At 30.6% G+C, this 12,225-nt stretch overlaps 2 protein-coding genes across 3 annotated transcripts; both read left to right on the top strand.

Moving 5' to 3' along the window:
* Positions 1-1,348: 1,348 nt before the first annotated feature.
* Positions 1,349-2,648, top strand: LOC113854407 (thaumatin-like protein). Of its 2 annotated transcripts, none has more exons than XM_027485366.1 (2): positions 1,349-1,556; positions 1,681-2,648. In XM_027485366.1, exons 1-2 carry the CDS (start codon positions 1,487-1,489, stop codon positions 2,364-2,366), a joined length of 756 nt encoding a protein of 251 aa, XP_027341167.1. In that variant the 5' UTR covers positions 1,349-1,486; the 3' UTR covers positions 2,367-2,648. The 2 variants fall into 2 exon arrangements, with proteins under 2 accessions (XP_027341167.1, XP_027341168.1); XM_027485367.1 differs by having other exon boundaries at positions 1,398-1,561; positions 1,689-2,648.
* A 7,634-nt stretch (positions 2,649-10,282) lies between these two features.
* Positions 10,283-11,423, top strand: LOC113855437 (probable calcium-binding protein CML26). The gene has a single exon (XM_027487080.1). The coding sequence runs from the start codon at positions 10,355-10,357 to the stop codon at positions 10,889-10,891; it is 537 nt and encodes a 178-aa protein (XP_027342881.1). The 5' UTR covers positions 10,283-10,354; the 3' UTR covers positions 10,892-11,423.
* The last annotated feature ends 802 nt before the right edge of the window (positions 11,424-12,225 follow it).

Raw genomic sequence — 12,225 nt, 5'->3', positions numbered from 1 at the left:
TAATAAATAAAAATATATATATTTTAGAAACATGATTTTTATAAATTTTAATGTAGTACAGCATAATTTTATTATTTTTAAATTTTTAACTAATATTCTTAAGACACTGGATAGCAATACTTAAATTTAAACAAAAAATAATAATTTTATTATTAAATTTTTTTTATTATCTAAAAACTATAAAAATTTGATAATCTTTTATTTTTATTTATTATAATTTTACTATCGTCATATAATTACACTTAAAAGTGTTTTTAACTTTAATTAACTTAATTTTGAATAAAAAATTTATCTGATCCAATTATAAAATTAAGATTTATAGTTGTGATATCCCATGAACAAATGAAGGAGGAAGTAGGCTGGGTATGTTCTAATTTTAGGCGCTGCTTAGGATGGGGAGTAATGGCTGGTGTAATGAGGTGAGAAGTGGTTTTTAGCATATTTTCAGCAGAACAAGCACGTGAATGAGTAGAATATGTAACAAAATAAGAAGAATTTAAAAACGGCATAGGTACAAGATTACACAATTAAAGATAATTTAGAAGAATTGATTAGCACTACTTATATTAACAAAATGTTTTTATTTTTTAAAAAATATAATATAATATAATTAAATGTGATTTGGATTGATTGAATAGTTGATTTCTTACAAATTTTAATTGAATTAAAAATTAACAAATAAAATATTTTTTGTTAGCAAAATTAATAACTATAATATAATTAGTATAGTTAATGATTTTATAAAATATTTAGGAAATAAGAATGCATGACACAATTTATTTTTCAAAAAACAATGACTCAATGTTTGTTTGTTTATTTTGTTCCTTTTTCAATCTCAACATGATGTTATCACGTTGTGAATATCCTGTTTCCAGTGGCAGGTACAGTGTTGGAAAAGATTCTGAGAGAGTTAATGAGATTTACGTGGAAAAAAGAAGGGGAGTTTTTGGAATGGGTTGGGAGTGGTTTGCACTTATGAGAGAGCATAATCGATGAGGCATCTCTATATTCTATCTATTGTTCTGAAATGAGGACAAACCTTCCCTTCCCCACTCCCTCTCTTCTCTCTCACTGACAGTTCTACCTCGGGACCTGACCATTAACCAAAACCATTTTCCATTTCTCCCAAATCACACCCTTCTATATACTCAACGGCCTCTTCTCTCTTCATAGTTTTCATGTGGGGTTAAGGTTAAAAAAGAAACACTAGAAAGAAACTTGACAGCAGTGACTCAGTGAGAGTGAGTGAGGAAGCCCATTTTTGCACTTTATAAAAGCTGTCGTTGCTCATTTTATTCAACATAATACATATTCCTACAGGGCCCGCATTTCAACCCACTTCATTCATTCACTCGTTATTTACTCTGTACCAATCAAACCCAAAACCCCATCATTTCTCTCTATAAAAAGCCAACCCTTTGCTCCACTTACTAATAAGCAAAACAGGGAGGACATAGCCCAAGCCCAGCCCACTCCATCCTCCTCCATGGCCTCAATGCCCGGACTCCTTCTCACCGCTCTCTTCCTCAGCACCATCCTCCTCTCCTACATTCCAGGTACTGTTCTCTCATTCCCTCTCGCACACATTCTTAACCTTAAAAAACATTGCTTTGTTTCTATGGGATCTACTTGAAAAGATGAAACCAAAGATCAATGTGTGTTGTTCGTTGATGTGAACAGTGATAAAGGTTTCAGCAGCATCAGTAATACTATACAACAAATGCCAGTACCCAGTGTGGCCCGGGATCCAGCCCGGCGCTGGAAAGCCCGTTCTGGCCCGTGGAGGCTTTAAGCTTCCACCAAACAAGGCTTACTCTCTTCAACTCCCGGCCCTGTGGTCGGGCCGCTTCTGGGGCCGCCATGGCTGCACCTTCGACGCCTCTGGACGCGGTCGATGCGCCACCGGAGACTGCGGCGGTTCCCTCTTCTGCAACGGCATCGGCGGAACCCCGCCGGCCACCCTCGCGGAGTTCACCCTGGGCAACGACCAAGACTTCTACGACGTGAGCCTCGTCGACGGTTACAACCTCCCCATCTCCATCACCCCTTTCAAGGGATCTGGTAAGTGCAGTTACGCGGGCTGCGTCAGCGACCTCAACACCATGTGCCCAGTGGGCCTGCAGGTGCGATCACGCGACAAGAAGCGCGTGGTCGCTTGCAAGAGCGCTTGCTCAGCTTTTAACTCCCCCAGGTACTGTTGCACTGGTCCCTATGGAAGCCCACAGGCCTGCAGGCCCACGGCCTATTCCAGGATCTTCAAGACCGCGTGCCCTAAGGCTTACTCCTATGCCTATGATGACCCCACCAGCATTGCTACTTGCACTAGAGCTAACTATTTGGTCACTTTCTGCCCCCATCATCGCTGAACCCAACTATTCATCCATCGTCTTAATTAGCTAGCTAGGCTTATATTATAATATTTTAATATTTTACATTTCATTCCTTACTTTGGTATCACACTTTTGTGCTTATGGGTATTAGATATTTTGTAATGTTTTCCTCTGTATGACAATTGATATTGTATGGTAGTTGAGCTTTGGTTCTTATTAAGTATTCACGGGGCTAGTGGGCTTGGACAATCTTGGATCTATCTATAATCTATGCTATGTGACGGGAATGGTGTGGCACAATGGAAGGTCTTGGTTTTACGGGTTATATAATTGGATATTACCCTTTTTTTGTGAAGGTGCGTTAAGGGTGCCACATTGGCATTATATCATTAATCTCCATCCATTCTGTTTTTATTTCCACATGCGTGTAATGGATTCGTACGTTTATTCATCGCTAATAGGTTCATGATTTTGTCTATTTCGCAAATGCGATGCCAATTTGTCTACTTGGCATGAGAGCCGATACTTATGATATACATGGATTTTGCACACTCTCACCTTAAATATATTATCTTCGCATTATAATAAACGGAACTAAACATATGGATATCATGAATCCTTTTCTGTTTGGACCTTGGACTCAATCTAGCTTCAGATTCTTAATGTACCCTACCTCCAGAATTGGATAAAGAACTTGAGGAATTGTAGATCGATGCCCTCAACGTCGAAAGCAACGTCTAGTTATTAAAATCTAGTGAGTTTATAGTTGAACATTTGTACACATTAAGCTTAAGGTTTAAGCATAATAAAATTCAAACAAATTAATGTTAATTGAGATGAGTGCTTAAATTAATCTAAGTCATTTATTTTCATGAAAAAGTGTAAGACTTCATGAAAAAGTGCTTAAATTAATTTTAAAACAAAAGGCGTCTTCAACTGTTCTTTTGATAATAACTAGATAGTTAATTACGGCTGATTTTAAGGAGCAGAACAGTGTAGTTGTGATTGTCTGTTAAAGTTCTTAGTTCCTTTCCATGAGATGCTGGTAATGCCTGTCGGTAATGGTTGTTCCTCAATTAGAAGAAATGTTTAGTTTACCTTGCTAGAGCAACCTGATAGTTCAAAGCATTATTAAGCTTTAAGTTGAATTATCTATCATAATTTGTTAGACCCTGCAAATTTTTAGTAGTGGAAAAACCCCTTAAAACACTGTCACATGGTTATAAAACTTTTATTAAAAGTTAAATCACAGCTTTTATTTTGCCATTAGTCTGTTCCTAGTTGTTCTCAAGAATTTTATTATGTGGGATCTTTCCCATATATGCCACCCATCGCCTTTGTTGTCAGAGAAACGGTGAAATGTGACTTCATTCGATTTGAGAACACACTGACTCAACATTTTAATTCTTACATATATACCTTTGATATTGAGTGACTTTGTCCAATTCTCGGGCACAAGAAAAAGTAAAGTCAGTTGATAATGCTGGATATATTCTCTCTGTTCATTAAGTAGTATATATCGTGAGTTCAAACATATTGTGTAGGACGACATCTACTAACTACAGAGGCATCTCTAAAGTAAAGAAGCAGTGTTTGATGATGTTGATGAACTATAGCAATTATAACTAATAGCAGGAGCCTATTATTGGTTTAGTGCTGATAGTAGGATCATTGTAACAAGGAATGGACGTAGGTGCTATATCGGATTCTAAATCGACTAAACTGAGCATGGCTTATGCTGCAGAAAACGGTAAAAGAGCAAGGAATTGTATCAATTGCTTTCCACCACATCTGAGTTTAATTAACTTGAGCATTCCTGGACACAAGCACACCAACTTCGGCATAAAACAACCACAAAACTTAGCTCTAAACTTCAGCATCACCACTGCTTTTGCTGTCAAAATGTCTGTCCTAAATATCTCACAATATAGCACTCCTTTGATTTAACCTTGAAATCCATGTTTAATCCTACCAGATTCAATTATTTAAATGTATTTGTCACCAAACTGGCTTTTAGAGCTACAATGAAATAAACCAACTTAACCAGAGTTTGGAAAAGTGCATGTTCTTCTCATTAATGATTGGTTAATTTTTATTAACGTGATTAAGATGTTGTGAACCCCTTACTAATATTGTCGCGTGACACAAATATTTTCAGTTTTAATCAACTTGTATAATCTTTTCTTAAAAAAATAACAGTTCAGAAAAAAAGGAAGTTTTATGAGATCAATGGAGGCTCAAGAGTTTTTAGGACCTAAAGCAAATTTAAAAAAGAGACTTTTTTATTAATAAAATAATTTATTATTATTATTTAAAAATTATAGTTCATTAAATATTATTTGTAAAATTTTCTATATGCTTAGTAATTAAAAAGGTTTGATATTTTTTCCGTAAATCAATTATTACTATTAATCTTATGTTAATAGAAAGTGAAATTAGTAGTTTAATTGAAAAAGATGTTAAATATTTTATAATTTTTAAAACATCTAATAAATTAGATTTGTCTGTCTAAAAAGGATATACTCTTAAATTTAAGTATCATAGCAAACACTTTATTTTTTCCCACTAAAGTCATTAGTTTGGGGCCGGCTCAAAAGATGGGCCTGATATTGGGCCCAATAAACACGAATAGTAATGGACTCCATTTGAGTATCGTCCTCCTGCGAAGTTCTATGATTAATGAACTGATGGACCCTCGTCATAAAAGCTTACAGTGGAGCTCGTGGGTTTCAATCCATGATTGAAGTTGTCCCTTTTCTTCTTGACAAAAAATAAATAAAATCCCCTTTTCCTTTTGAAGATAAATTATATTCATACAATAAAAATATACAATATTTTATATAAATAAGAACAAAATAAAATAAATAACGTGACCAAAAATGTTATATGAATTATACCAAATATTAAATCAGTTTTTAGGACTGTTTTTGAGTAATTAAATGTGATACAATTTGATTAAAATCATTTATTATATTAAGAATATAAAAGTAAAGATGTAAAGATCTAAGTTATTTAAGTTTGGTTTATAAAATATTTAATAAATTTGCTTATTTATTTAATCAAACAAGTTTAAAATTTAAAATTAAGCTCAGTCAAACTCAAACTTTGTAAATTTAACCCTATTAATTGTAATTATTATCATTTTATATACACATGATAATATTTTACATAATTCCAAAAATTAAGATTTGAGTTCAAACAAATGATCGTAATATATATAAAAAAAATACCAGTTTTACAATAATTTTTTTAATTCAAAGATATTTCTATATAAGTGAAATTATATTTTATTTTATTTTATTTTACTTTTTAGCATTAAGATATTTATTAAATACTAAACTGATATCTAAAATTGTTAAAAAAATAAATAATAAATCAAATTTAAGTTTTAAATTTAACTTATTTTTAAAAAATGAGGCAGGTAAAGTTGAAATTCAAATATTCAATTTGAAAACTCTCCATTTTGAAACTAACAGATTTTATTTTATTTTTGAAAAATCAGATGAAAGTAAAATATTTATTTTCAGGTATGTCTGCTGTCATTTTAAAATAATTATCAAAACTTTAATTTAGTTTTATATATTCATTAATAATAAAAATATTAAAATAAAAGTAATACGAGAGTGACGCTACTATCCTTTTCACTGTTGAAGTTAGAACCGCGTTCAAACCGTGTTCTTACCCCCCGTGTGGACCCACTTTAAAAGGGTCCACAAATAATTTACTAATAAAATTAAAAACAAAACGCAAGTGCACACCGAACGCAAAACCACCTCTACAATTTCCTGGATTACCACCTACGAACCCCCTTGTCGTCGGCTACCCGTAACTCTCCAATAAATTGACACATTCAAATATCCAAATCATAATATTAATTTATAATAATATTCAAATATAATTCTAATACGTTATTACGTTATTATCTCACTATTATTTATGACACTTCACTTCAATGATAGATAGATAGCTCACCAAAATGAAAAAAACTTGTACGATACCGTCTTGAAAGTTGTTACTTAGAGTGATTATGTTGTGGGATTGAAAACTACAAGTTATCGGATATGAATTCTCTCTCACTGTAGAAAACTAGGTAGGTGAAATCATGGAGGAAGTGCCAATGGGAGCTTCTAAGGTCAATATTGAGTAGTATGTAAAAGGGGATGCAATGACAGTTGTAGAGAATGCTCGAATTTACCGTCAAAGTTTGTGTCTTGGGTGTGAATTTTCCTCAGATAGAGAAGCTTTCTCAGTTGGGTGTTGTTGAATTATTTAACACAGTTGTTGCTCCTTCTGTTGATCCATGGTGGAGGCGTTAGAGAGGAGGGAGACTGTGGAGTCAAAGGAGCTGTGGAGGTAGAAGAAATTCAATAGCATTACAAGGGACAGTTTCAAAATTTTAGTACAATTAAACCTAAAAACTATCATAAACGTGACTTTAAAAATAGTTATTATAAAAATTAATAATTCTCAATCACATATATATCACAATTTATAATTAAATAATAATCTAACAAATCTTTACTCTATTGATATATATATTTTTAATTAAATTTATTTTTTAATTTTTTACAATAGAGATATAGAAAAGGAATAATAATAATAATAATAATAATAATGATGGAAACCAGTCGAACTTGTATCTTCAGATTTCATGCTTTATAGTTAATCAATTGAATTGATTTAAAGAAACAATTATTACATCTTTTAACTGGCTACTGTCAAACACTTACTCTTAGTTTGTCCTCATTGTCATAAGTTGTTTTCTTTTTGGGTTGATTTGTAAGCTATTGTCGTTTTATCTTCTTTTTGTGAGATACTATGTTTGGCATTGTCTTTACTTTTAGAAAGGGGGCTGGATTAAAATGTTTAATTGGAGCAGAAAATACATAAGTGCCCGTTTGGATATTACTTCAATATATTATTTTCAATCATGTTTCACAATAGGAAATTGATTGTACATAAAAGCATATTCATTTAATTGTAAAATCATCTTTGTGGTTGGTTAAGTGTTTTATTGGACACATCAAAATTAATTTCTAAAATACCAATTAACAGTTGAAGTATTTGCTGCAAAATTTATATGGCACAATATATAAAAGTGATTATTATTATTATGATGGCTATATTAGTGTTCTTCCCTACTTTACACTGAGACAAGCCTTCTCTCAATATATAATTTTAAAAGTTATTTATTAAGAGAATATTAATTTAAAATTGCTTGCTTAACTGAATTAATTTAACTATTTTTTTAAAAAGCAGAAAAATCAAATACATAATAAACTACAAATTGTACGTGCGATGCAGCCTCACAAATGTTGCCATTTAGCATCCATTGTAGGTGTCGTCCTTCCAAGCTTTGCAACACATTATGAACACGACTGTGTTGTTTTTACGTGAGTGATTCTTATTCTCTAAGCCTTATATTTTAAAATATGATACGTGTCATGTTTTGCAATGCTATATGTATTTTAGTTTTATCGTATATAATGTGTTAGAGAATAATGTTTTGTTAGTGGGTTTTTTTTTAAATTCATTTGATCTTTGTTATTCTATTGTTTGTTGATTAATCTTTAATAATATAACACAACACTCTTCTATTTACTGTTAATTTATCATAGTATTACTTTTGATCTTAAGTGAAATATCCTTTTAGGAAATTTGTCATGCTTCCTTTTATAAAATATTTCATAAGTTTTTTTTTATTAATAATTTAAAAGCATCTTCAATGGAGGCAGATTTATTGATTAGATAGAAAGAGAATAAAACAACAACTTCTAATAACTTAAAGGATATTTTTTTAAAATGTTTAAATTGTTGGTAAATAAAATATTACTAACTTCAAAGGGATTGAGAAAATATTACTTAGTATAACAATTTATTATACTCTTATTTAACTTTCTCTTTTTTATTTAATTAGTTGAGATGATTTGAATAAATTATTTATACAGTTATTAAAGAAGTAAATGATTGGAAAATTTTGACTAAGCCATAATTTTTCAAAATGACAAGTTTTGAAAAACAATAGTTTTTTTTTTCGGTAACTGATTAGAAATTTAATAAATAATAATTACATTTATTTTACACTAAAAAAATTTTATTTTAATTTCTTTAATCAACGTGTTTTCACATGTTATTCATCTTTTATCAAAATTCATATTTTGTAAAAAAAAAATATTAATTGCACAAGTTATTATGACAAAGTAACTTTAGTTAACCAAAATACCATTTTTACAAGAGTTAAAACATAGCCGTGAATTTATTTAAATATTTAATAGAGATAACAATAACTGAAAGTACTATTAGATAACCATAATTGTGTTTTTTTTTTTTTTTTTGGGTAGGATGATAAATGTTTTAAGATAAATTATTTTCATTAAAATATCTCATAAAAAATGTAGAAGTTAGTGTAGTTGTTAACGGGTAAAAAGTATTCCTCACATAATATTAAAACTATAGTGAATAGTTGGCAAATACTGTTATTAGTAAATAAATATATTAATTAAACAGTTAATATTTTAAAATATTAAATAACTTGAGGCAAATAAAAAAATATTTAAATCAATTCTAAAATGAGTAAAAAATAGTATATAAAATTGTTTCTGTTCACATTTATATGTTCAACGAAAACATATTATATATATATATATATATATATATATATATATATATATATATTAGACATTTAATTATTTTATTATAATTATTTAGTAAAATTTCCAACTCTTTCCTTCGGGTTTATTTCGACCTTTAAGCTATGTACCTAATGTAAATATTTTATTCGTTATATATAATATTTTTATATAGGAAAATGATATTATTAAATAGGAACACAACTCATTTTCTTTCTGTGACAAATAAATAGGAAGAAGTGGTAACACTCTAGGAAATAATATATAATAAAAATTTTCTAAAATCTTTATCTTGTATTTCTATCATTTTTCGTAGTTATTACACAAAAAAAAAAAACATTAACTATAATTTCAAGATAAAAAATTAATATATTTTTAATCAAATATTTATTGATAAAATAATAAAAAAACATTAAAATGATACGTATGAAATCTCATCAATTATTTCGAAATGGAAAAAATATATGTGGTAGATATTAATATTGAGAATTTGCCAAAATTAAGGTGTTTAAAAGAACACACACATACTTTTAAGAATAATTTATGGTTCTGATGGATTATTTTTAATTTATTTCAATAAAATTTTCAATATACTTTGTTTTAATATTTTTTCATTTATTTCAAATACACATTATAATTTAATTTATAAGAAATTTTTTATTTGAAATAATTTATTAAACAAAATGTATACTCCAAATGCACCTTACTAATACTATAATGTGAAAAAACAGATTAGATTTGTATTTATATATTATTAAGTACATAATGCTAAAGTAATAAATATATTTTTAAAAAAATTAAATTATTAAAAGGAGTAAACATTTTATTATTTATAATATTTTTTATTTCTATTTTCTTTTCACGTATTTTTTCTATCTTTTTTATAATTATTTATAGTAGTTTTTGTTGATATTTAATATAATATCTTTTACAAAAGAATTTAAAATATTTATTTCTATTTTTATATAATTATCTTTTACCATTATTGAATTTTTAACTTATTAATAAATAATATAATAATAATATTTAATTGTAATTATTTTTTAAAATTAATACATTAATCACTTGTAATAATTTTTTAACGTATATAATTCAATTTGAAAATTATTTATAAAAAAGTCCCGAAAAGTTATAATTTATCCGTCGTAAACATATTAAAAAAAACATGTACAAATATCTGCAAAGACTTTTAAAAATCGTCAATTTTATTTATTTTTTTAGTTTACAGTAAAAGTGGGTCCACCGTCCACCCCCAACGCGAATATTAATCCAAACCAAAAATGTGTATATAAAGCCCCAAATGCCACCGTTTCATTCAACTTCCTCATTTCGATCCCTTCCTTGATTCACCGTTAAAAACAAAGCGACCCCGTTTTTCTTTCTCAAACGCTCACAATGGCGACGAATCCAACCGCAGCGGAGAACGTCGACACTAACTCAAACCCTAACGGGAGTACCAAATCCTCCGTCTACCTCCAAGACATGGAAGAGCTCAAGCGAGTCTTCAGCCGTTTCGATTCCAACGGCGACGGCAAGATCTCCGTCTCCGAGTTGGACAACGCTCTTCGCACCCTCGGATCCGGCGTTCCGGTGGAGGAGCTTCAGCGCGTCATGGACGACCTCGACACCGACCACGACGGTTTCATTAACCTCTCCGAGTTTGCCGCCTTCTGCCGCAGCGACAGCGCGGACGGCAGCGCCTCGGAGCTCCGCAACGCCTTCGACCTCTATGACCAGGACAAGAACGGCCTCATCTCCGCCACGGAACTCTGCCAGGTGTTGAACCGCCTCGGAATGAAGTGCTCCGAGGACGAATGCCACAACATGATCAAATCCGTCGATTCCGACGGTGACGGCAACGTCAACTTCGCTGAGTTTAAGCAGATGATGAGCAACAATTGCGCTAATACTAGCAATGGTGAAGGAAAATAGATTAGGCACTTTTCGATTTGCGTCTTACTAGCTAGGCACTTTCCACAATCTCTCCCAAACAGATCTCTGCTTCTATTATGCTCTGTTATTACTGTTCTACTATTTTCTTCTTTATATTAATAATTGTGTTCAATCCCTGGTCAGAATTAGAATTAGAAAACCTAATGAAAAATTGCTATGGTTGCCGTTTTAGTTAATCGTGAATTTGTGTTGCGTTTTTCGTGATTTTGTTACGAGTCGTGCTTGGCGGCGATGAAAAGTTGAATTCGTGAGAAAACGCTCGAAGTTAATCTGTTTGTTGTCGCAGAATTACGCTGTGAAGTTTTTATTCTTGTTGAACGAAGGTGAAAAGGTTCTAACAGGAATCTTGCTTTACTTGAGGCACACTGTGGAATATATAATGAAGAAGCTTTGTTGGTTTAAGGCGAGAGAATTGTGTTCACAAGGCGTGGGGGGGCCGTGGAATTGGGATCGTGACCTCGGCTTATGTATTAATCTTGAATACGATTTCTCAATACACGTTATTTTGTTCGAGTTCTGCTATTTTTTTCCCACACATCATCAACAAAACGTAAAATCACTTGTTTTATATTTTTAAATAATTACAAATTCTCCTATTTTTTATTCCTACAAAAAATTCTAATTATTAAATAAAAAAGTATTTAATATATTTAATATTTTTAATACAATAATAAATAAATATGTTCATTTATACTTACGACTTCATAAGAGAATGCAGCTAAGCTCGAAGCTGTCGTTTGATCACACACAGATGAATTCATGCAATAACCGTAAAGTATATATTCCAAATCTCTTCTCATGCTCAACCCATAATTTCCCTAATAAAAATGAATTATGATTATTATGTGATTCCAATTATCCGCGGGAGAAAGTATTGATAGGGAATTATAAGATTACTAAAAAAGGTTTATATGTTCAGACATAAAGAAAAATGCACGTGTTAAGATGGATTTTATCATTTTTTATTTTGGACTTTCGTTGTCGGTTTTACATCGGTGGCTAACCTATTCTCTACGTCAATGGTTAACGTGTAATAAACGATGTTCCATAATAATAATAATAATATATATTTTCATTACAAGTATAATATTCAATATTATTTATATTAAAATTTGTTGTTTTTAAAAATATTATAAATAATTTGTTATTATATATTTTTAGGCACATTTTTAAAAATTATTAATAAATTTACATCAAACTTTATATTTACAACAGAACCGTCCCTTTTTCTTTTGGTCCACCTCATCCCTTTATTCTAAAGCACTTATCCGACATGCTTATTTTCTTTTTGAACAATCAGCTGCATCCATGAC

The sequence above is a fragment of the Abrus precatorius genome, unplaced genomic scaffold, assembly GCF_003935025.1.
Source record: "Abrus precatorius isolate BTA unplaced genomic scaffold, Abrus_2018 Scaffold11, whole genome shotgun sequence".
NCBI lineage: Eukaryota > Viridiplantae > Streptophyta > Magnoliopsida > Fabales > Fabaceae > Abrus > Abrus precatorius.
This window is presented reverse-complemented; position numbering and strand designations above follow the sequence as displayed.

Bases quoted from the DNA above. Each gene is read 5' to 3' on its own strand.
- LOC113854407 (XM_027485366.1), top strand. From the start codon at position 1,487: ATGGCCTCAATGCCCGGACTCCTTCTCACCGCTCTCTTCCTCAGCACC. The intron at 1,557-1,680 runs GTACTGTTCTCT...TGATGTGAACAG, and splicing joins CCTCCTCTCCTACATTCCAG to TGATAAAGGTTTCAGCAGCA.
- LOC113855437 (XM_027487080.1), top strand. From the start codon at position 10,355: ATGGCGACGAATCCAACCGCAGCGGAGAACGTCGACACTAACTCAAAC.